The following is a 24,644-nucleotide window of genomic DNA, read 5'->3' as shown; positions in this document are numbered from 1 at the left end:
TCTCTCTCTCTCTCTCTCTTTCTAAAATAAATAAATAAATAAATAAATAAATAAATAAATAAATAAATAAATCTTTAAAATTTAAGAAAAAGAAAGAAAAGATCCAAATTAGGAGTATGTTGCCCTAAAACTCTCCAAGATTTAATCTGATTTATCACCAAATGATGCTGTTCATCATCAGTCCTTTAAATCAGCAGAAATCATTCATCCCCACGTTTCACACGCACATTTCACATGAGGCCCAAGTGACTCTACAGATAGAGAAGACCTTCGTGTATCGTCTTTATTACATAAAAATTTAGCTCTTACTTAGATGTAAGTTACTTTATCAGACACAAATTATTCCCCTGTTTGAAAAATCAAGATTTTTAAACTCTCAGACACTTGCTTCCATCAAACCGTAACAGGCAAGCAGTATGTCCGGATACGTGTTTTGGCGTTTAATGCCCATTATCCCGAAATAATATAAATTCATAGGGGTCTGATTAGAACCGTTCTTTGCCAAAGCATCTAAGACGAAGCTAGCATCGTATCGCTTCGTTTGCCAACATATGTACCTTTCCCTGGAGTGATGTTCAATCGTCAGTTCTTGGTCCTTCTCGGTTGGAGCACGGCAGCCTCCTTCCAGAGAAAAGTTATGGCTTAGACGTTATTTGTGCTCCTTTTGTGTTCCTCCCCTCGAGAAGTTCATCACTAACCTGGGAGGCCTGCAGGTGAGCACTTGTGCACCCATCCCAGGGCCAGACCTGACCTCCCTGGCGGACGTGCAGCTTCAGGGATGTTCTGACGCTCTTTGGTCCTTGGACGACCAAACTCATCCCCGTGCCAGCAGCGTGAGCATCCCCTGGGGGCTTGTTTGAAGGGGGCATTTTTGAGTGTCACCCAGACAGACTAAATCGGAATCACGTTAGCAGGACTCCTCAGCTCAGGGAAGTTGAAGAGCATTGTTTCAACCTGTGCTTTCCCCTCCTGGGTTCTCTTCTGTGGCCCGTGTTCCGCACAGTGGCTCTGGGGAGTTTGCAGGTGCTTGGGCGGACGACCAGGTGCCTGAGATTCTCCGGGGTCTGATGTTTAACCTGCTGGTGACCTACACCCTGCAGACATCCCCCTCGTTCCCCATCGTCCGAGCTGGAGCCCCGCGCCGGTGCAGACAGTTGAAAACCAAGTGACAAGGAAGGTGCTTTTTCCCTCTCCCTCCAGATCTTCGTCCCATCAAGGCCAGCATTAACTTCCGTTTGCATTTTCCTCTAATGCTATAGCCAGTGAGAATTGCTGGGGTGAGAAGGCTGTGCTGAGGAGGAAAGGGAATTCACTAGAAGGTTTCTGAGGCACAATTGCCGTTCTGAGTCTGGTTCTGAACCTTCCTTACACTCCTCTCACTAATACGGCCACGTGCCGAGTAGCTTTTGTTGTGAGAAGCCAGCGCTTCCTCTCCCACTAACCAGCCACGTGATCTGAGGGCAGATTTCTTAACACTCCAGCCCTCAGTTTACCCTTCCACACGTGCCAGCTGAAATCCTCTCCAGACGTGACGTTCTGTGAGTGACAAATAATATTATTGTCTCTTGCTGCTTCTTGGAAAACAGGCTTCCTTTTTAAAGCTCTGCTCTTTTTATTTCTCTATGCAATTCTCAGAGGTCAGAGTTGAATTGCTAGAGGCCCAAACGCATTCAGGGCGGGTGTTGCCCTCCTCAGAAGTGGTATCACAGTTCGCTTAGCAGAGACTGAAATTCACAGCAGGTGACAGTCACCCTCCAGCCTTCAATCACCAGACTGTAAGAGGTCGCTTCTCCTGACACCTTTCAAGAACCGGAAATTGCCATGGATTGGAAGTTACCTTCCCCAGCCCAACAGATGGCCTGCCTATCACATAAATGCTGTGTCTGGTTTCTTTTCTGGAAACAGGGTCAGAAAACCTGCACGTGTCTCACATCTTGCAGAAAGCAAAAATCGAAGTCAGCGAAGACGGAACCAAAGCTTCAGCAGCAACAAGTAAGATCGGACTTGGGAGGCCGGGGCAGGGGCCAGGGGCTGGGCCAGAGGCCAGGGGGCTGGGGCAGGGGCCAGGGGCTGGGACAGGGGCCAGGGGGCTGGAGCAGGGGCCAGGGGCTGGGACAGGGGCCAGGGGGCTGGGGCAGGGGCCAGGGGTGAGGCTCTCCCATCCCTCAGCAAATGTAATGAACCACCCCCCACCCCCACCCTAGGCATGTGGGCTCCCGCCCAGATGATGGTGGAGGTGAATGTAGACAGTGAGGACCCGCCTCCTGGAGGCTCTGACTGTTTCATTCAGTAGAGCCCTCAGTGTGTGCCTTTCCCCAGGACGTTCCCCTAGGACAAGAGTGGACAATGTTTTCCTATAAAGCGCTAAGCCCATGGGCATGGCTGGGTCCCAGGAAAGCTTTATTTCTTTTTTCTTTTTTTTTTTTTAAGATTTTATTTATTTATTCATGAGAGACACACAGAGAGCCAGAGACACAGGCAGAGGGAGAAGCAGGCTCTCTGCAGGGAGCCCAATGGGGGACTCAATCCCCAGACCCCAGGGTCAGGCCCTAGGCAGAAGGCAGATGCTCGACCCCTGAGCCCCCGGGGCCCCAAGAAGCTTTATTTCTAAAAGTGGGATCTGACCGTCAGACCAGCCCCGGGGACACTGGTGGCTGAGCCCTACTCTGGAAGCTTTGAGCCTGCTCTAGAGTCGAAGCGGGCAGCGGGTGTAGCCACCGGGGGTGGACAGCACGGGCCCTGCAGCTCCCTGGGTGAGCAGAACACCCGTCTGTTCTCTCCTCTGCTTTACATAAGGGAGGAGAAAACAGACCGGTGTAGGCTGCTGCCCGCGCCCCTAATTGCCCACCTGAGGTCAGGGGAGGAGGTCCGGCGGCCCAGCTGGGGTTGTAAGTGGGTCACATATTTCTGGTCATTAAGGGGCACCGCTTCTGCTCCAAATAGACACTTTATTGCCTTTCTAGAATAAACATTTAATTTGTAACGCTTTAAAATAGCACTACACACAAAGACCTCCACTAAGAGTCCTTAGGATTTTTAAGACGCCTTTCGTCTTCTTTCTGGGTAATTGTAAGTCAGAGCCGAATTTCCAGTTACTGACCGATTTTGCCCATCGGGGTAACTACGGGGCCTGGTGCAGTTGGCGGGGCGCTCGGGGAACACTTAGCAAGAACGTGAAGATGGTGGCCCCGAGCCCCGTGGGCTTCTCCCGAGCGTGACCGCCGGGTCGCGGGCAGGGCTCTGCGGGGGGCAGGCGGGCCCGAGCCGCAGGAGTCCCCTCTGGGATGGAGGGCGGCCCCCCCGAGCCCCCCCCCCCCGCGGCCCCCGAGGTCGCCCTGCCCGTGTGCTCGCCGCCGTGCGCCCAGCCGCCCCGTCTTGGGGACCCTCGGGCCCTCGAGCAGACTTAAGTACCTTGGGGCTTGGGGCGTCAGCGCAGGGCCCTCGGGGCGCAGTCCCGCCGACGCCCACCGACCTGATGGGCTTTCAGCTCTGCTGGGGGAGCGTCCACCACGGCACAGGTGCAGTGCTTGTCTGGCGTCGCGCCCCGCCCTGCAGGGCCCTGTCCCAGGCTGGGGAAGGGGGACCGCCGGGCCGAGGGGAGGAAGCGTGTTGGGCCCCGGGGCCCACGGAACTCTGCGTGGGGCCGTCTGCACACAGGCTGGAACAGCGGCCCGGGCCGAGACCCGGGAGAAGAGGCCTCCGGGTGCAGAGGCACAGGGGAAGCGGTTGACAGGCGGGGCGCAGGACGGATGTGGCGAGGCCCGCGGGACCGGGGCCCCAGCACGGTGGGTGGTGTGCGTGCAGCACAGCTTCAGGGGCACCCTGGGGCTCAGCGGCCGATCGGGGCCCTCGGCCAAGGGCGTGACCCCGGGTCCGGATCGAGTCCCACGTGGGGTCCTGCAGGGAGCCTGCCTCTCCCTCGGCCTGTGTCTCCACCTCTCCCTGGGTCTCTCATGGATAACTACGTGAAATCTTAAAAAAAAAAAAAAAAAAAAAAAGAACAGTAAATAATAACAGTGAGCGTGCAGCAGGTGTTCCAGTGACAAGCACTGTTCCAGGAGCATGTAATAGGCTTCCTGTCCTTTAACGGCCATAAAAACCCTCCGAGGGATCCCTGGGTGGCTCAGCGGTTTGGCACCTGCCTTTGGCCCAGGGCGCGATCCTGGAGACCCGGGATCGAATCCCACGTCGGGCTCCCGGTGCATGGAGCCTGCTTCTCCCTCTGCCTGTGTCTCTGCGCCTCTCTCTCTCTCTGTGATATCATAAATAAATAAAAATTAAAAAAAAAAAAAAAAAACAACCCTCCGAGCGAGGACACTCATTAGAGAGGTTGGTAGCCGCGTGGACCGGGCCGGAGCAGCCCCACGCCGGCCGGCTGCGGCCTCCACCGGGTGTACAACACATTTTCTTTTTCCCCGTAGCCGCGATTCTCATCGCAAGGTCGTCACCTCCCTGGTTCATAGTGGACCGGCCTTTCCTGTTTTTCATCCGACACAATCCCACAGGTAAGGGTCCCTCCCTCCCGGTGTTTGCAGGCCCAGGCCGTGGAGCCCAGGCTGTGGACCCAAGCCAGCCCCAGCCCTGCTTCTCTTCCCTCAACCGTCGCCAACACTGAGGAATAGAAGCCGCCCCCCCCCCACAAGGAGAGAAGAAGCAGCCCGCAGCTCTGTTTCTGGAGTGTAATAGAATCTTCTAAACACTGATTTTAGGTTTATTGGTCCTGTTGGGTTTTGGCGTAGATAGCGAGCTCCGCAGCCCTGGTGGGGATTTTTGACAGCTACTGATTTTTTGTCCACATTTTTGCAAATGCAGCAGTTAAATTTTATAAGAAGCTACATGTCCTCAACCTCCGTAAGCCCCCCTATTGTCACGGCCCGAGAACTGTTAATTCGATGGGTCTTGGCTCTGCAAGTCACGGGTTTGAGGTTGGCTCTGCCCTTTTAGCTTCATCTCTAAAACGCAAATAACAGTAGTTTCTACCTCGTGGCCCAATCCTGAGGAGTACGGAAGGTTGTCCTTGTAGAAGGAGGTTGGCTTCACGTTGGTCCAGAGTAGAAACTCACACATTTCAGCATCTACTCTTTTTTTAATCAGTAGCACAACCTGGTTCATCATCCTTTTGTCCCGTTGCATCTGTAGCGTCACAGTTCGCAGGCCTCTTTCACGGCAGTCCAGTTCGGGAGCCTCAGGCCACATGTGACTATTTGACTGTAACTCTTAATTAATGAAAAATGAAATATAATTTGAAAATCAGTTTCTTAGGCCATGTTTTTGGGGCTGAAGGGCCATGTGGGGCTAGTGGCTACTGTGTCAGACAATGGGAATACGGACCATTTCCATCACTGCAGAAGGTTTTCTTGGACCGCGGTGCTTGAGAACAGTAGGTTGGTTAATCGCAGCCTAGGGACTGTCCCTGAAACACGCCTTCTAGCTTATTCTAGGAATGTTTTTCATAGAGTTATGCCTTGCTTTAATCCTGCAGGTGCCGTCTTGTTCATGGGGCAGATCTACAAACCCTGAAGAGTGTGAGAGAGAAACCAGGCAGAGCAAAGGCTCCTTTGGGGCGAAAACAAGACTCTTTTCCTGCATCTTTCACAGTTCAGTTAAATATTTTTGTACATTACTTTCTTTTTTCAGAACTAGTTCTTAGGAACAGAGACTGAGTGACGCAGGCATTTCGGTTCTGGGAGATTTATCAAAGGGAAAAAGGGGCGGACGGCTGGAGCACTGTACTGACAAATGAAAAGAAAGGCTTCAAAAAGGTCTAAAAAAAAAAAAATCCTTTAAACTACTGAGCTAACCCTCTTGAGTATTTACTGTCCAGTTCAGGAGTTTTGTTTTGTTTTGTTTACATGTGTGGCATTTCAGAAGAGATTTAATCAGTGTGATAGGAGGGGGAAAAATGATAAAAAAAAAAAAACCCCACCTGCAACAACACATTTTATGGTAGCTTTTACTTTTTTATGAAAAGAATATTATTGGCCGTTTTAATTCTTTCGTTTTGGTCCCATCCAAAGTCTTGATAGTAAGCATTATTTTGGGGGTAGAAATAGTGAAATCTCTAGCCTCTTTGTGTGTTTTTGTTGTTGTTGTTTTATATAATGCATGTATTCACTAAAATAAAGTTTAAAAAACTAATGTCTTGCTAGACAAGGTTTGCTGTTGTGCAGTGTGCCTGTCACTACTGGTCTGTACTCTATGGATTTGCATTTTTGTATTTTGTACAAAGTAAAAATAAAGTGTTATGAGTAGTAAAAAAAAAAAAAAAAAATCCTTTCCCTGTGATTGAAAATACGACGGAAGAAACGGAGCCCTTTAGAAATACTGAAACTTCGGGACGCCTGGGAGTCTCAGTGGTTGAGCATCTGCCTTTGGCCCAGGTCATGATCCCGGGGTCCTGGGATCGAGTCCCACATCGGGATCTCTGCATGGAGCCTGCTTCTCCCTCTGCCTGCGTCTCTGCCTCTCTCTGTGTCTCTCATGAATAAATACATAACATCTTTAAAAATAAATAACTAAAAATAAATAAAAATACTGAAACTTCTACTAACCTTTGCACGTGGGCAAGTCAACCCAAAGGCCCTGGCCTCTCCTGCCCTCTCCCTGTCATGCAGGCCACCCAGTGCATCCCCTGCTGCACCCCCAGCTTGCAGGCCACCGCCCAGGCGCAGAGGCGTAGCTACTGTGCAGTCCCAGCTGCGTCCCGGCAGTGGCTCCCCCAGGCCAGGGCTCTGGGTGTTCCCAGCAAAGAGCAGGGTTTTCAGCAAAATGAGGTCACTGGGTCCTGAGACACTTTGAACACAGAGTGACCAGTGCATGTTTCGCTCTTGGTGATCGGCTGGAGTGTCTGTTTCCTGATAGGACAAGATTTTTCATTTTGTTTTTGGAGAACTCCTCATGATTTTAAGGTCACCATTTTTTATTTGCCCGATTTGTGGTCATCGCTTCTGCTTTACTCATTTCCTAAAGGTCTGAGTCATCTTCATCAGAATGGTTTAAAATATGTATCAAAACTTGGGGCGCCCGGGCAGCCCAGTCGGTGAAGCGTCTGCCCTCCCACGGGGTCCTGGGGTCGGCCGGCATCAGGCTCCCTGCTCAGCAGGGGAGCCTGCTTCTCCATCTCCCTCTGCCTGTGCTCTTCCACTCTCTCTGCCAAATAAATCTTTTTTAAAAAGTATCAGAACTTGAGGGATCCCTTGGTGGTTCAGCAGTTGAGCATCTGCCTTCTGCCCAGGGCGAGACCCCGGGGTCCCGGGATTGAGTCCCATGTCGGGCTCCCTGCATGGAGCCTGCTTCTCCCTCTGCCTGTGTCTCCACCTCTCTCTCTCTCTCTCTGTCTCTCATGGATAAATAAAATCTTTTAAAAATAAATAAATAAAGTATCAGAATTTAAAAACTTTTTTTAAAGACCTATGAGCTCTACTCATTCATCACTCTTTATACATCAACATTAAAGCTTTACACTCAACACTCCAACAATTTGTCATCTGTGATTCTTATTTGTCAAGCGGGCTGTGCTTTGCTGTTTCCAACTATTCAAGGATGGGTACTTTGGTTAGCCAGGAGAGAAAGGAAAGTGGTGTGAGGGGGCTGGGGGCGGTAATCGCTTTCCTTAATTAAGAGTAAGTGCCAAAAGCGTATTTTGAAGGGTTGACACAGACTACTTGTGCTCTAGCAAACATGCTGGTGTAGTCATTAAGGCCTTCTACAGCCAGCGTCGCTCATTTTCTGGTTTTCTGGTCCCATTCTATTTGGTCATTCTGAACAGTCTTAGAAATAGTGTTAGCAGTGATCCAAGAATTATACACTCTGTTTCTTCATCTGGGGACCTCCTGGGTACTGAGCACTAGGGGGTATGGAGATAAATGTGTCCTTTCCCCCAAATAAGGTAATCATGGAAGGGAAACAGTGAATCCCAGTTTGGCCAAATACCTACCTGGTATAAGTGTACCTCCGAGGTGGGCGAGCAGGACCAAGAGGGAAGCCTAGAGTGGCTACAGCCCTGAGACTAGACCCCTGAGCTCTTGGCTCCAGCAGTTCTCATTCCAGAAAGGACCAGGACAGTTTGCTTTGCTTTCTTTTTTTTTTTTTTTTCCAAGTAGGTTCCATGCCGAACGTGGAGCCCAGTGCAGTGCTCCTCCCTTTGCTTTCACTTGATCTTCCCAGCTCATCTTTAGCCCAGAAAGGGTAGGGGGTAAGGGTAAGAAATACCGGTCAGCACCCAGATTCTGACCCGACCCTGTTGGCCTCCAGAACTTGTTTATAATCTCTGGACCAGGGGAAAGTTCTTTCCAAAGTATTACCTTTATATAATTCAACTTTTATTTTTTGATACACTTCAGTCGATGAGTCTATAGACCTTGTCCTCCAAAAGATGAAATTTAGAAAAACTCCTTTACTTGAGGGAAACAAATTTAAGATATGGAGACACCCACAAAAAATTGCAGACCTGTCATAAAAGATCACATTTGCTGTGGTATTGTGATTTTTTTTTAAAGATTTTATTTGAGAAAAACAGAGAGAGCATGGGGGGTGGGAGGACGCAGAGGGAAGGGACAAGCAGACTCTCCACACGGGCTGGGGGGCTCCATCCCAAGACCTTGAGACTATGACCTGAGCCGAAGTCGGATGCTCAAACGACTGAGCTACACAGGCACCCGGAAATTGTGATTTATAATAAGAGATACGTATTTGGTTTTCCTCCCAATCTCTGGCACAGAGCTCCCCAAACCCTAGAGATCTAGGAAGGGATGGCCAGCTCTAGAGGTCTCTTCTGTTATGTTAATGACGAGACTTTTGGCCAAACTAGGCAGGCCTCCGAGGAGGCTGGGGGAGACTGGGTGAGGCTGGGTCAGGAGGAGCTCTTGAAGTTAGGAGGCATCTACCCAATTCCAAGCCCTACACAAACGCGCCTATTTCCCCAGAAGGCCCGCCTGCAGGATCTGGACCGCCAGCCAGGACTGGATCTGGGGGCCGCCCTCATCTTCCAGTGAGAGACACCTGGGGCTCCTGATTGCTACGGAAGGGAGGCTGGTTGCTAGGAGACCCAACTGTGTGATTTGGAAGCTGGAACTTTCAGCTCCACCCCGCTGACCTCTGGGCAGGGGAGAAGGCGGAGGTTAAATCAAGGCGGCATGTGGCCAAATGATTTAATCAACTGCGTCGTCGTTGTAATGACGCCTCCATAGGAACCCGAAGGACAGGTTCCGAGAGCTTCTGGGTGAGTGAGCACCTGGGGCCGGTGTGAGTGCTGCAGGAGGGAGGGCATGGAGCTCCTCGGCCCCTCCCGGACCTTGCCCTACGCCTCTCCTACACCTGGCTGGTCCCCGACTTACATGCTCTTATAAACCAGCCACGTAGCGGATAAGATGTTCCTCCGAGTTCTGTGAGTCCCTCTAGCAAGTTAATAGAACCCAAAGACGGGTCGTGGGAACCTCTGGTTTACAGCTGGAGGATCAGAAGCACAGGTGACACCCCGGTGCCCAGTGGCATGTGAAGTGGCAGAGGAGGAGCCTGTGGGCCTGAGCGCTTACCCCGCGAGAGGTGGTCCCCCTCTTAGTAGATGGCGTTGGCGTCGACCGTAGGGTGTCCAGCTGGTGTCGTCCAGCTGGTGTCCGAGTATTGGTGAGGGGGGCGGGGGCTCCACACACCGAAATTGGGCGTCAGAGTCTGTATGTGCGGTGTACGTGGACATTCGAGCAATTTATCATATAGATCAGATGTCACATTGAGTTTGGGTGGGAAACAGGCTGCAATTTTCCTAAAGTAACAAAATGGTGGACCTATGGAACTGAGGCCAACGAGCAGCAAAGTCACCCCCCTGACACTTAACGAGGACTTTCCATTCTGCCCGAGGCTCGATGGGAGAAAAGAGGAGGCACTGACCCAGATAACTCGAAAGCTCTATGCCTTGTTGGTCTGTGAGGCTTTGTCATAAAAGGGAGATGACAAGTAACTGGGAAAAAATGCCAATCACAAGACCCAGGGAGTGACTTTTGTACCTCCTGGGGCTGGTCCCGGGGCCCGGAGAGGCGCGGCCGGACTTGCCCAAGTGGCGACGACGTCGTGTCCACGGCCTCCCCTGACCGCGGACAGACCCCGCGTCCTACCTACCGTCCTCAGGCCCCCGAGAGTGGGCGGCAGCACTGCCTCTAAACGCCTGCTCCCTCGCCTCTCCCAGACCTTGGGAAGAAAGGATGCAGGTGCGAGTCCCGGGGAACCGCGCTGAGCCCCATCGTCGAGCTCGCACCTGGAGCCCCTGAATACGCGCACTTGGTGGAAGCCCATTTTCCAGTCTCTGCGAGTCGGGCCTCCCTCGCCGGGGGGGGGGGGGGGGGGGGGGGGGGGGGAGGGTCACAGAGCCGCTGGGGGCCGGGTAGCCCGTGGATGATGAGCTGATTTTATTTTCCTGTGTTTGTCTTATTAACCGGATTGCCTACCGATGAATACCTCTGGCCTGACTGACCCGGTGTCGTGCTGCGTAGACGCCAAGCGATGACTTACACAGAGAACGTGTCTGCAGAAAGCCAGGCCACCGCTCTGGTTAGAAATATTCTTCTCTAGCGTTCAGTGACCTCGTTACTCATCTCTTCTGCAAAACCCATTTGAACAAACTCACTAGTTCATTTGATGATTTTAATACAGGATGGACAAATAATGGAGTTCTTCCTCGTTTGAAGGGGGAACACGTTAATGCTTTTAATTTTCTTAATCGCTTTTCTCCCAGAAACTTTTCTGGAGACTGTTAGTCTTCTGTTGCGAGTGGGCACCAACAGGCAGCCAGACGCCTGACCGAGGACGAGTGTTAGTGGAAAGCAGCCACTACCAACGCCGAACCTGTGTCCTTTTTCAGGAGCATGTGTGCTGGGGTTACCATATTGGACTGTGTCAATTTTCTCCTGGGGGAAGAAAAACTTGTTAGTTTGCAAGATGAGATTTAATCTAATAGTCATTCCTGGTATTCTAGAGAAAACCATGGCTTCCAAGGGCCCTGACAGCCAGCCAAAGCTGAAAGCCTCAGCTCTGGGTCCTAGGAGACGATGGTGGAGGGGATTTACAAAATGAGGTTTTGAGAGATGACATGGTCAACTGAAGAGAGGAGAACACCAAGTGGGCTTAGGGATGCAGATGTTACCTGCATGCTGCCAGCTGGGCCTCCTCTGCGGGCACCCCCCAGCTGTGAGCTGGTTCCCCCAAGTGGGAAAAATGCCCACATCTTATGAAGGGTCAAGATGCATAGTAAGATTCCCTTGACTCTGCAGGGCATCTGTTCCCGTCACAGAAAAAGGGAGAAAAGAGCAGCAAGAAGAGGCCAATTAGGGATGCCCGGGTAGCTCAGCAGTTGAGCATCTGCCTCCGGCTCAGGGAGTGATCACAGGGTCCTGAGATCGAGTCCTGCATTGGGCTCCTCACGCAAGAGCCTGCTTCTCCTCTGCCTGTGTCTCCGTGTCTCTCAGGAATCAATAAATACAATCTTCAAAAAGAAAAAAGAATGTGAAAAGTTAGATATCAATTTAAATCATCATCAGACCTTTAACCTTACAAAAACAAAACAAAACTGAGTTTCAAACGGATGGCATGGGGACACCTAGGAGGCTCAGTGGTTTAGTGCCTGTGTTGTGTTGTGACCCCGGGGTCCTGGGATCAAGTCCCCCATCGGGCTCTCTCTGCCTGTGTCTCTGCCTCTCTGGTTTCCCATGAATAAGTAAACTTTTTTAAAAAGAGGGGAGCAATAGAAGTCTTTAAATGTTTTATTTATGGCAATGCTACAACTTTCCCCCTTTTCAGTAAATCTAAAGAGCTCAAGCATTCATACGTTGGCATCATAGGTGAACTGTTCACGGGTCAAACCCTTCACCTCCTAAGGGACAAGGTGAGCACGTTCATAGTCTACCAGAGCTCTCAGAGGCCTCGTAAAGTCGGTTTTCACTGCAATCTTTTGCCTTATACGTCTCCTCCCCATATAGGGAGAACCCCGGTTCCCACAAAGGCACTTGGCTCCCTACTTACCTTGGAAGTGGGATTACCACACCACCTGCTGGCCAAGATCTAGAACATGTGCACATACACAGAAAGAGCCCTGATCTGTTCCATTCTTACTTGGGAGTGTCTAGTAACAGTTCCTTTCCTCGTAACCACGTAAAACACTTTGAGAATACGATCCCCAGCTTTATATACGCATTTCATGAAAATGGTATGGACTGAAAAGAAAAGGCCCGTGTAATAGAGTCATGCATTTCCAGCTCAATTTTATACTTTGGGCCCAGGGAACGAGTGGGAAGTGGTGGGAAAGGATGTCAGAATTTCAAAGCAATGACTTTAAGGCCGTTCTGTGGTGCCAGGCCAAGCTCAAGTACTCGCACTACTGGATTCTCCAACTGCCTTATGGTCATAACGACTGTCTTCTCTATGTCAGCCAGACATTAGTCAAAAAGACTGTCTTCCACAGGGTCACTGGATGCTCTTGGTCACATGCTACTTTGACAACATCCTCACACTCACGTTCCTCTTGCCCACGCACTGAACGTAAACGGTATTTATTGGCTCTTATGTGGCAAATTAAAATTATCTAGAGGTTGGCTCCAACTTTCAAGCAATTTCATATGGAACTGCAAAAGTTTGTGTTTTATTTTCTACATTCCAGCCCATCATAGTTTAGTGAGTGTTTTTTTAAGATTTCATTTATTTATTCATGAGAGACAGACAGAGAGAGAGGGACAGAGACACAGGCAGAGGGAGAAGCAGGCTCCATGCAGGGAGCCCGACGAAGGACCTGATCCCTGGACTCGAGGATCAGGATCACCCCCTGAGCCAGAGGCAGACACTCAACCAGTTAGTCACCCAGGCCGCTAGTGGGTGCTTTTTAAAAGTACAACTTAAATTCAGAGACTTTCCTTAGAAATGTATTGAAATCACATTCTTCATAAGGGATCCAGATCTACTTGCAAAGTAGCTTTTATGAACTTCAGCTAGATTTGTCACACATGTAAGTCTAGAAGCATTCATGGTTCAGAAGCTTGAAAACTGAAGGGCAAGGATGGTTCCCCTCCAACCGTGTAGGATAAGGTCCTGCAAAATGCCCTGAACAGGAGAAATTTGGGATCACGTTATCAGCACTACTTGTAGAGGAAAGGAAGGACTGAGTTTGCAACTGAATTTTCCAAAGATCTTCTGTTTTGTTTTGTTTTGTTTTGTCTTAATTTTTTATTGGAGTTCAATTTACCAACATATAGCATAACACCCAGTGCTCATCCCGCCAAGTGCCCCCCTCAGTGCCCATCACCCAGTCACCCCAACCCCCCCACCTACCTCCCCTTCCACTACCCCTTGTTTGCCAGAGTTAGGAGTCTCTCATGTTCTGTCTCCCTCACTGATATCTTCACTCATTTTCTCTCCTTTCCCTTTATTCCCTTTCACTAATTTTTATATTCCTCAAATGAATGAGACCATATAATGTTTGTCCTTCTCCGATTGACTTACTTCACTCAGCATTATGCTTAATACCCTCCAGGTCCATCCACGTCGAAGCAAATGGTGGGTATTTGTCATTTCTAATGGCTGAGGAATATAGACCACATCTCTATCCATCATCTGTCAATGGACACCGAGGCTCCTTCCACAGCTTGGCCTGTGGACTGTGGACATTGCTGCTATATACATCGGGGTGCAGGTGTCCCGGTGTTTCATTGCATCTGTATCTTTGGGTTCAATCCCCAGCAGTGCAATTGCTGGGTCGTAGGGCAGGTCTATTTTTAACTCTTTGAGGAACCTCCACACAGTTCTCCAGAGTGGCTGCACCAGTTCACATTCCCATCAACAGTGCAAGAGGGTACCCCTTTCTCCACATCCTCTCCAACATTTGTGGTTTCCTGCCTTGTTAATGTTCCCCCATTCTCACTGGTGTGAGGTGGGATCTCATTGTGGTTTTGATTTGTATTTCCCTGATGGCAAGTGATGCGGAGCATTTTCTCATGTGCTTGTTGGCCTTGTCTATGTCTTCCTCTGTGAGATTTCTGTTCATGTCTTTTGTCCATTTCATGATTGGATTGTTTTCCAAAGACCTTTTGAAAAAAAAATGTTTACCTAAAATAAAATTAGAATAATACTTCTCTAGTTAAACCTGACATTTTACATGTACTGGATGAGTAAGTGGTTGGAGGACATTTACTATCTTGTGCTTCTCAGAAATTTCCCACGATCTCTCTTCTCTGGCATCCAGGAGAGGCTTACAAAGCATAAAGCATGTTCACTTGTGGATGACACACCCAAGGATGGCGTTTTTTACTACTGGGTTTGGCCCTCTATCCCCATGTTCGAGTGTTAGGAGTTAACTTTCAAAACAAAGGTAAAATCATTTAACCCACCCCACCAATTCGGCCAATTAGGTAGTCCTCAAACCTCCCCCTCTAAATTCAGACTCTGCTTTACCTGTAGATAGCTCAAAGCCCTTACATAGGACACAACATTCACTCCCCTGAGCAGCCTCACGGAAGGGGTTCCAAAGGCCCTTCATCTTCCTTTTAGAAGATTTTATGGCAAGCTTTTTGCCTCCTTGCAGCCGAGAAAGCAAGACAGGTCACCAGCAGCTCTATGGGAGCTAAGAGAACTCAGCCAGGGAGTCCCATTCTTGCCACACCTGCTCAAACAGGGATGGCCTGATCCAGAAACGCGGCCTCAGTGTGTGCCTCCAGGATCTCCATCAGTAAAAGGATGCAGGCTTCAGTAAGTTGGATTAAGTGTACTTCCCTGAATGGGTCATCCAAGATGCCTACCTTAATGCCAGCTCTTTGAACATAAAAATATTTCAATTTTTAAAAAGGGAGGGGTGGCACCTGGGTGGCTCAGTGGTTGAGCGTCTGTCTTCAGCTCAGGTTGTGATCCCAGGATCCTGGGATGGAGCCCGCGTCAGGCTCCCCCCACCCCCCCAGGGAGTCTGCTTCTCCCTCTGCCTGTGTCTCTGCTTTCCTGTGTCTCTCATGAATAAATAAAATAGAAAGATTTTTATGGGGGATCCCTGGGTGGCTCAGCGGTTTAGCGCCTGCCTTTGGCCCGGGGAGCGATCCTGGAGTCCCGGGATCGAGTCCCACGTCGGGCTCCCTGCATGAAGCCTGCTTCTCCCTCCTCCTGTGTCTCTGTCTCTCTCTCTCTACGTCTATCATGAATGAATGAATGAATGAATGAATGAATGAATAAATAAATAAATAAATCTTAAAAAAAAAAAGATTTTTATGGCAAAAGTGTTGTTTTACTATTTCTATTCTCAATTACCAAGTCCCATTTTTCTTGTTAACTCCTGGGAGTGACTACTGACAAACTGAAACTAAAGATTATTACTATTGCCAAAAAATGAAAAAGCAAAGAAGGAATTTGCAGTTGGAGGATTACTGAACTCAACCAAGACATGCTCTTAAGATTTGTCCTCTAGAAACACAATGTGTCTTAGTAAAATACTTAGAATAGTGTGTGGCACACAGTAGCTATGATTATGATTATGGAATACTAAATTGATAAATACATACTTTATTTTTCCATTAACATTGATGAATGTAAACTTTTTCAGTTAGCTGCTTCTCCCTTGGTTTTTTTTTTAAAGTAGAAAATTTACCTTGTATCTGTTTTATAGAAACTGAGTAACAGTGAGATGAATTAGTACAGACTTTTAAACCTAGACAGAATTCAGGGATCATTTAAATACCTGTCTGTGATAAACTGTACTTTTACATTTCTAAAGGTGAAGAGTTATTATTTTAGCTAAAAATCATATTACAGACAAAGTTCACCAACCTGAGTATGTCAAGTTAAACTACAATGAAATCTACAGTGAAAGAGGGACTTCTGGGCAGCCTGGGGGGCTCAGCGGTTTAGTGCCTCCTTAGCCCAGGGAGTGATCCTGGAGACCCAGGTTCGAGTCCCACATCGGGCTCCCTGCATGGAGCCTGCCTGCCTCTCCCTCTGCCTGTGTCTCTGCCTCTCTCTCTCTCTGTGTGTCTCATGAATAAATAAATAAAGATCTTTTTTTAAAAAAAGTGATTTTTTAATTGGTATTAAAGTTCACATAAAATATATATTCAAATTATGGTGATACCTCAAAGCTAGCTAGGAATAAAACTGTACAGGTTATATAAAATAATAAAATCAAGGACCTTAGAAAAAATTTACTGGAAAAACATCAAAAAGACTTTGACAAGACAAAAATGAAAAAAAAATCAATGATGTGATAAATATTTGTTTAATTTTAGGAACTCATTACGAGAAATAAGACATTTCTTTACAATATGAAAAATGCCAAACTTTGAACATCTTTGACATTTATCTCATTCTCTGGCTCACAAATTTCGGGTTCCCACAATTTTGGCAGGTTAGCTGGCAGTGATAGTCTTTTCAGCTCTTAAATTCTCTTTGGGCTTGGAATAGTCCCAGGGCCGTCTATTTTCAGTGAATCCATAGAGTTTCCTAAGTGCCACTCGAGCTGCTTCCTCTTCTGCAACAAGGACCGTTTCCCCAGGTCCTTCTGCAATCAACTTTTTATCACTAGAAAAAAAAACAAGAGTAGTCTAAAATTACCCATAATCATAAGACACAGTCCACAAATCAGTCATGGTTTTTAAAACTTATTTTGGCAATAACATCTACCAAAAGTAACACAAGAGCTTTGGATATAGTATCTTTTTAATATTAACCAGTTTTGTTGCAAATTCATTACATACAGTAGTTAGAAAAGAAGTATTGACATTTCCATAGAGATATAAACTCCCTAGGTCCAGTATTTTTCAAATCAAAAACTCAAGGCACATCTAAGTAACTATGGGTTTTTTCTATTGTGCTATTGGTGAAAATTTAAAGAATATACAAAAATCTTGCTATAAAAAACTTGAAACTATTATAAATATTCATGAAAAATATAGCTACAGTATTTTTAATTCATTTGAATCTGTGACATGAGGGAAAATTTTATGGAAAAAAATTGTGCCTTTCTGGTTTCTCATCTAAACTTTAAAACAAATGAGAAATCAGTTCTATATTTTAAATTAAGAGCTTTAGATCTGTAAAACTTGCTAAGATTTAAGACATTATTTTATACACTATAATCCACTCTAAATTTAGTCCCAAAAGATACTGAGGTAGCACAGTGAACACTTAAAGAAAAATGAGCAAAACTACACAGGTAGAGAAAAACAACGTGGGAGGAATTTGCTAAGAAACATTTGCTATGGTAGTAATTTGAAATGAAACAAAGAGGGATTCCTGGGTGGCTCAGCGGTTTAGCACCTGCCTTCGGCCCAGAGAGTGGTCCTGGAGTCCCAGGATCGAGTCCCACACCGGGCTTCCTGCATGGAGCCTGCTTCTCCCTCTGCCTGTGTCTCTGCCTCTCTCTCCCTCTCTGTGTCTCTCATGAATAAATAAATAAAATCTTAAAAAAAAAAAAAAAAAGATCATATAGATTAAACTTTACAATAATAATTATACACCTACATATTTGTAATAGTATGGAATAGAGAAAATCATCTAAGTGAATTTCAAGAACAAAATGTTGATCATTTAAAAATTGATCATTTTTAAAAATACTTTTAGGTAAAATCTAGGAAAAACCTAAATAACCCTGCTATCCAAAGACAACCACTGATAGGAATAGGGCAAACTCTGTCGTTTAAAAATAAGAGATCATTCTTCAAAATTTCCATATGTCACTAAAAACCCTTTAAACACATCACCTGTCCTAGCTGTACTATATTCTATCATGGGTATTTATCATTTTCTTCTTACTGGATACCAATGTTATCTCTAATTTTTTGTCTATTTTAAAAAACGCTATTAGTTCAACAACTGTTTATTGACTACCATGTCCTAATAACTGTTCTAGGTATGGAGTATAAAGAGTGACAACAAATGAACATCTTTGTTTACACATTGTGATGCATCCTGGAGAGACACACCTGAAGTGAGAATACCAATCAAAGGACATGAAAAATTCAAAGACTTGGCGTTCTGTCAAAATTACTGACATAAATACTGTACCACTCTTCTACTAGGAGTATATGAACTGCTGATAAAGGATGGTTTAAGACTTACAAAGCTGGTAAGCAAAAGAGGAACTCATCATTTTGTTTTGCATTTCAATTAAAACTAAGGTTTAAACTTTTTACAACATTGTCCATTTTCTCCATTGTGATGTCTTCCATAAAATCCTACATCATATCAGAAAACTACTTACCTAAATTTTAATCTAGGTCTCTGAATATTCAATCAGGCAAGCCAACTGTTTACTAACAAAACTAAAACATTCTCAACATGGGCTGATTTATGTATTTTGATGGACAACTAAGCCCTTCCTTTTCCAGTCCTAGGCTCAGTTAAAGCTATTACAGGTGTGGAGTGGGGTAAATCTCTAACACCTATGAATCAACTTTTATTTTTCTACAGAAATATTTAGATTAACATGAAATTCTTATTTTGTTGAAATGAATGAAATTCTACAATGTAGAGTTGGTCAACAGCTACTATTAGCAAACCACAGATTACTTACTTTCCCTTAAGACTGACCAACAGGAAAGGAAGTGGTAAATAGATAATCAGAGGACTGAGTTTAAATCTGTTAATACAATTAGAGCTAAAATTAAGCAACTGTGAAAAGTCAGTTTTTAAGGCTTCCAATCAATGTTATGAAGTTAAGATTACAATTTTACTAACCAGTATAAGCCAACAAAAAACACAGGCAAAGCTGTGGTGCTTCCAGACTGCCTGGTAAGTCTAGATTCCGGAGCTGAAATATTCCTTTTCTTCAGTTCTTCTACCAGTAGCCCCATGGGATTTATTACCTTCCAAATCTCAAAGAGTTCTTTTCCAGTCATCTGAGTAATTAAGAAGTCCTGCATATAAAATACAATTTATACTTTAAAAGCAATATAAAGAAAAAAAGGACCATAAATGTACACTTTTAACAGAATTGTAAGACTTAGTGGGAACTGAAAAAGACAAAATGTACTGTTCTTTTTTATGTCCATATAGTTTTCCATGGAAGTTTTATTACAAAAATCATAGTTGTCGCAAACACGACACTCTGACCAGAGTACTCAAAAGACTCTACCAAAAAACTGCTAGAACTGATACACGAATTCAGTAAAGTCTCAGGATACGAAATCCATGTCCAGAAATCTGCTACTGCATTGTTATGCACCCATAATGAAGGAGCAGTAAGAGAAATCAAGGAATAGATCCCATTTACAACTGCACCAAAACCCTAATATATCTAGAAATAAACTTAGCCACAGAGGTAATAAAGATCTGTACTCTGAAAAATATGCAACACTTACGATGACAAAAAGAGATGGGAAAACAAATCTATGTTCATGGTATGGAAGAACAAGTATTGTTAAAATGTCCATACTACCCAAAGCAATCTACACACTCAGTGCAATCCCCATCAAAATACCAACAGCATTTTTCAGAGTTAGAACAAACAACCTTAGCCAAAGCAATTTTGAAAAAGAAAAGCAAAGCTGGAGACGTCACAATTCTGGGCTTCAAGTTATTTCACGAAGCTGCAGTGATCAAGACCGTATGGGACTGGGGACCTGGGTGGCAGGGTCAGTTAGGCATCCAACTCTTCATTTCAGCTCAGGTCATGACCTCAGGGTGTTAAGATCAACCCCAGTGTCAGGCTCTGTGGTGGGGATGGAGCCTGCTTCTTCTTCCTCTCCCTCTGCCCCTCCCCACACCTCAAAATGAAATAAAGATAAAATAATTTAAAAAATAGTAATAAATGGGCCCTCAACTCTATGGTCAACTAATATTCGACAAAGCAAGAGAGAATATCCAATGGAAGAAAAGACCATTTCTTCAACAAATGGTGTTGGGAAAATTGGACAGCAACATATGAAAGAATGAAACTCTACCCTTTCTTACACCATACGCAAAAATAAATTCAAAATGGATGAAAGACTTAAGTGTGAGATGGGAAACCATCAAAACCTTAGAGGAGAACACAGCCACCTCTGTGACCTCGGCCACAGCTGGTAATAAAAAATATTTATCACCTGAAACTAACATAAGGATATACATGTTAGTTACACTGGAAACAAAAAAACCTTAATTTACAAGTTCTCAGTAGGGGATTTTGAATCTTTTAATGCACAGATACAGAGTTACCTTACGAGAGACATACGGTTACTTACATCTATGTATAAATCACTGGCTTATTTGCAATACAGAATAACCAACTGTAAGGTGAAGGAAAAACAATCTGAATGCCTAAGATGTTAGTAGGAACACAAAAAGAAATCTAGGGCAGCCCCAGTGGCCCAGCAGTTTAGCGCCCGCCTTCGGCCCGGGATGTAATACCGGGGACCGGGGATCGAGTCCCGCATCGGGCTCCCCGCATGGAGCCTGCTTCTCCCTCTGCCTGTGTCTCTGCCTCTCTCTCTCTCTCTCTCTCTCTGTGTCTCTCATGAATAAATAAATCTTTAAAAAAAAAAAAGTCTGGATTTTTCTGGCCATCACCTATGCCTCCTATTTGTTCCCTACAGGTTTCTGGTCTTACTAGTACATTATGAGAACTTTCAGTAGGATTGTAGGTTGAATATTCTAATCCCATTTCCCTACAACAAGGAGATAGCATAAAGAAATGATGTTTCTAAAACGCACATGACGGACACCTGGGTGGCTCAGGAGTTGAGCGCCTGCCTTCGGCTTAGGTCGGCTCAAGTCGTGATCCTGGAGACCTGGGATTAAGTCTCACATTGGGCTCCCCACAGGGAGCCTGCATCTCCCTCTGCCGGTGTCTCTGTCTCTCTCTCTCTGTGTCTCCCACGAATAAATACATAAAATCTTTAAAAAATAAAAATTAAAAATAAATAAAAAATAAAATGCAAGTGAGGTGATGCAGTTGGTTAGACTCTTGGTTTCGGCTCAGTCGTAATCTCATGGTGGTGAGATCGAGCTCCACACCAGGCTTCAGGCTCAGTACAGAATCTGTTTAGGGCTCCCTCCTTCTTCCTCTGCCCACCCCCCAGCATGCATGTGTGCACACTCTAATAAATCTTTAAAAAAAAAAACACCTTTAGGTCTTTCTCAGAATTTGGCAGGAAGAAAAGCCCACATATCACCTTCTAAGATCACATTAACAAAGAAATAGCAAAACTTTTCCTTCTGCTCATCTAATGCACTGTAAGCATTACCTACCCTGATGAAAAGAGCAGTCCTCTCAGGGCCACTGCTCTGCAGCAGGGCTCCAATTACTGCAAAGAAAGTCTGCTGTAAAACAGGTGGGGGAACTGGAAATTCTGCACTCAGGGTCAACTGCTCCACAGCCAAGTTTCTGGCCACATGACACACTACTTCCTCACCAGTGAGAAAGTCAACAAGACTTTTAACGCCTTCAGTGGGTAAGTCTGGGTACGCATCCTCAAGAAACTGTGTGAGGCAAGTTTTCGAAAAAGATGTCCCTTGTTCAGAGAGTTCTTGATTATCTTTAAGATTCAGAAGGACAGCTTCTTTTTCTATCCCAAGGTTTTGGCGCTTGGCCTCCTCGCTTTTAATATAGCAGCTATTAACAAATGCAGTTTTGAGAAGATCTAAGGAAAAGGTTTCCTGTAACCGATGTCCAAATGCTTGTATTTCAGCATGGTAATCCCAGTTGGGCTTCTCTGAACTGAAAAGTAAAACAGAAGACAGTAAGAGACGGTAAAGAAAACAAGATGTTACAATGACGCAAAACCTTTGTGTTGCAATTTTATTCATTAGGGAAATTAAAACGACTGAGTTTCATTTTAACACCATGCTTTGATTTTCTGAAAGTTAAAATTCAAGTCAGATGATTCCTTGTGGTTCTTTGCTATATTACATGGATTCATTTTCCCCTTGGGCCAACTGCCACATTAAAGAAGTTCTTCAACATCAGAAACTAAGCCGTTAGTTACCCTACCTTTCAGATTCTTTATTTCTGCTATTACCATGGAATTACGCTTTATACCTAGGTATGAAATAGGAGTTATAATTTCACAGGTTCACACTATTAACCAAAGTATTCTATACTTATCTCTTAAGTATTAAAAAATATTTAAAAGATTTTACTTATTCACAAGAGACCCAGAGAGAGGGGCAGAGACACAGGCAGACAAGAAGCAGGCTCCCTGCAGAGCCCCAGGCAGGACTCAATCCCAGGACCCCAGGATCATGACCTGAGCTGAAAGCAGATGCTTAGCCACCCAGGTGCCCCTAAAAACACTCATTTCAGTCAGTGTCTAGGGATCCCTGGGTGGCGCAGCGGTTTGGCGCCTGCCTTTGGCCCAGGGCGCGATCCTGGAGACCCGGGATCGAATCCCACGTCGGGCTCCTGGTGCGTGGAGCCTGCTACTCTCTCTGCCTGTGTCTCTGCCTCTCTCTTTCTCTCTCTGTGACTATCACAAATAAATTTAAAAAAAGAAATTAAAAAAAAAAAAAATGAGTGTCTAGGGCAGCCCCGGTGGCACAGCGGTTTAGTGCCGCCTGCAACCTGGGCATGACCCTGGCGTCCCAGGATCGAGTCCCATGTCGGGCTCCCTGCATGGAGCCTGCTTCTCCCTCTGCCTCTCTCTCTCTCTGTCTCTATGAATGAATAAATAAAATCTTAAAAAATAAATAAACAGGGATCCCTGGGTGGCGCAGCGGTTTGGCACCTGCCTTTGGCCCAGGGCGCGATCCTGGAGACCCGGGATCCAATCCCACGTCAGGCTCCCGGTGCATGGAGCCTGCTTCTCCCTCTGCCTGTGTCTCTGCCTCTCTCTCTCTCTCTCTCTCTCTCTCTCTGTGACTATCATAAATAAATAAAAATCAAAAATAAATAAATAAAAAATAAATAAATAAATCAGTGTCTAAATAATCTAGAAGCATTGCAAGTACGTTAAAAATTCATAATCATTCCCCAGTAATGCCTAAAAGGTTTTTTTTTTTTTTTTCTTAAAGAAACAATAAAATCCAAATAAAACGTTTAGGTAAAAATGGATAGTTAAATACGAAGATCTTGGTTGTGAGCCATAAAAGGCACGTGGCCTGTATAAACCCGCAGTTTTTTTGCAACGATAAAGGCCTTAAAACGACTCACCCCACGATAATCCAAGAAATGTGAATAGAGACATACTGTTTGGTGCCTATTGGGAAAAAATGACCTCACGTTGCTTTGAAAGAGCACAGGAACACGGACAGGCATATATATTCCTTACTGATAAATGCACACTTTGGGTCAACTTTTGCGGGGGGGGGGGAGGCGAATACCAAAGTAGATCAAAATTTCAGCCTGGATTCCCCAGGGGGCGCTGACTTCGGCGCCGGCCACTGTTCACCGGCCGCAACAGCAGGGGCAGGGGTGCGGGGCCCACACCCGCAGCGAGCGCGGCATCCGAGGCAGAGGGGCAGGACCCCGAGGTCGGAGGTCGGAGGTCGGAGGTCGCCGGCAGGGGCCTTCCTCTCGGCGCCCGGGGGCTCCTGGGTAAGCGCCCGCCCGCGGCCCGGGGCGCGACCCGGTCCCGGGAGCGGGGAGCCTGCTGCTCCCTCTCACGAGGACAGAAATAGACTCTTTAAAAAAAAAATAAAAATAAAAATAAAAAAGGATGTTTTTCTTTCTCTGCCGGAGTCCTGGAACAGGATTAAGACGAAACACGCTTAATTACGCCCCTTCCCCCCGCCCCCGCCCCGCCCCCCCTCCCCGGCGGCTCCTACCGGCGCGCGGGCGGCGGCGGGCTCCGGAGCAGGCGCCACCGCTCTAACTCCTTCTGGAAGCGGAAGGCGGCGCGGAAGCCCTTCTTCACGCCCCGGACCGGCGGGACGAGCGTGCGGGCGGCCGGGGCCAGGAGGCAGCGAGGCCCCCGTACCAGCAGCCTCCCCAGGCCGGAGGCCATCGCGGGGCTCCGTTAAAAATAAAAGGAAGTTTTTAAAAAGGGCAATGGAGGGCGGAAGGGAAGCAGCCGGAGCGGTGTCGCGGGAACACACGTCCCCCTCCCCCCCGGAACTGGGCGGGGCCAGCGCGAAGGGCGGGGCGGGGCCAGCGCGAAGGGGCGGGGCGGCCGTTGGGCCTGACTGCGCAGGTGCGAGCTCTGGCCCCGCCCACCGAGGCTCCGCCCCGGGGTGAGCCCTGCGGGGTCGCTGGGCGCGCAGTGCGGGGGTGTTGCGTGCACCTTTCCTTCCTCGTTAGCACAGAAACCTGTTTCCCTCTCGATTTAAGGAAAACAAAGTCTCAAAATAAAATAAAATAAAAAAGAAAGAAAACACTGTTTGTCAACATATAGTTTCAAGTGCCGCAGACGCTGCAGGAGCAGGTACCCAGCGGGTCTCCAGGAGCCACAGACCGAAGGGTGCTGAGTTAACCAAGGTGCAAACTCCTGACAGCACAAACTTTTTAAAGCACGCAAAAAGAAAGGACTGGGAAAAAAATACACCAAAATGAGAACAGTGGAATAAGCCTTTTTTCCCCCCTTTGTCTTGCACTCTTGATGGAGACTTTCTTACCAAACTGCTAATGTGAATGTTTCCATCTGATACTCACAAAGGAAGGCCAGCCCAGAGCTGCACGACCACAGGACCACCTGGGCTCCAGGCGGCACTTGGCTGCGGCCCCTGTGCTTGGAGGCATCGCTGCCCCCACTCACCCAGGTTGGGCTCCTGGCTAGAATCTC

At 46.8% G+C, this 24,644-nt stretch overlaps 2 protein-coding genes and 1 long non-coding RNA gene across 5 annotated transcripts in view; 2 read left to right on the top strand and 1 right to left on the bottom strand.

Moving 5' to 3' along the window:
* Positions 1 to 5,869, top strand: part of SERPINE2 (serpin family E member 2) — a 57,264-nt gene extending 51,395 nt beyond the window's left edge. For both annotated transcript variants that reach the window (XM_025441730.3, XM_025441731.3), the window contains exons 7-9: positions 1,906 to 1,992; positions 4,422 to 4,505; positions 5,483 to 5,869. In XM_025441730.3, the coding sequence (XP_025297515.3) occupies positions 1,906 to 1,992; positions 4,422 to 4,505; positions 5,483 to 5,520 (209 nt within the window). In that variant the 3' untranslated portion in view covers positions 5,521 to 5,869. The remainder of the gene's footprint in view (positions 1 to 1,905; positions 1,993 to 4,421; positions 4,506 to 5,482) is intronic.
* A 3,178-nt stretch (positions 5,870 to 9,047) lies between these two features.
* LOC112656495 (uncharacterized) lies at positions 9,048 to 18,145 on the top strand. Of its 2 annotated transcripts, XR_003134348.3 has the most exons (4): positions 9,048 to 9,385; positions 10,485 to 10,542; positions 14,558 to 14,721; positions 17,861 to 18,145. It is a non-coding gene; the product is annotated as an uncharacterized LOC112656495 (long non-coding RNA). The 2 variants fall into 2 exon arrangements; XR_003134349.3 differs by lacking the exon at positions 14,558 to 14,721 and having other exon boundaries at positions 9,050 to 9,385.
* MRPL44 (mitochondrial ribosomal protein L44) lies at positions 16,213 to 23,977 on the bottom strand. Its single transcript, XM_025441887.3, has 4 exons — positions 23,692 to 23,977; positions 21,178 to 21,646; positions 18,688 to 18,866; positions 16,213 to 16,530 (listed from the first exon to the last, which is right to left on the bottom strand). Exons 1-4 carry the CDS (start codon positions 23,868 to 23,870, stop codon positions 16,359 to 16,361), a joined length of 999 nt encoding a protein of 332 aa, XP_025297672.1. The 5' UTR covers positions 23,871 to 23,977; the 3' UTR covers positions 16,213 to 16,358.
* Positions 23,978 to 24,644: the final 667 nt, after the last annotated feature.

The sequence above is a fragment of the Canis lupus genome, chromosome 37, assembly GCF_003254725.2.
Source record: "Canis lupus dingo isolate Sandy chromosome 37, ASM325472v2, whole genome shotgun sequence".
In the NCBI taxonomy this organism is placed as follows: domain Eukaryota; kingdom Metazoa; phylum Chordata; class Mammalia; order Carnivora; family Canidae; genus Canis; species Canis lupus.
Note: the sequence above shows the minus strand (reverse complement) of the source record. Positions and strands in the feature narration are given on the sequence as shown.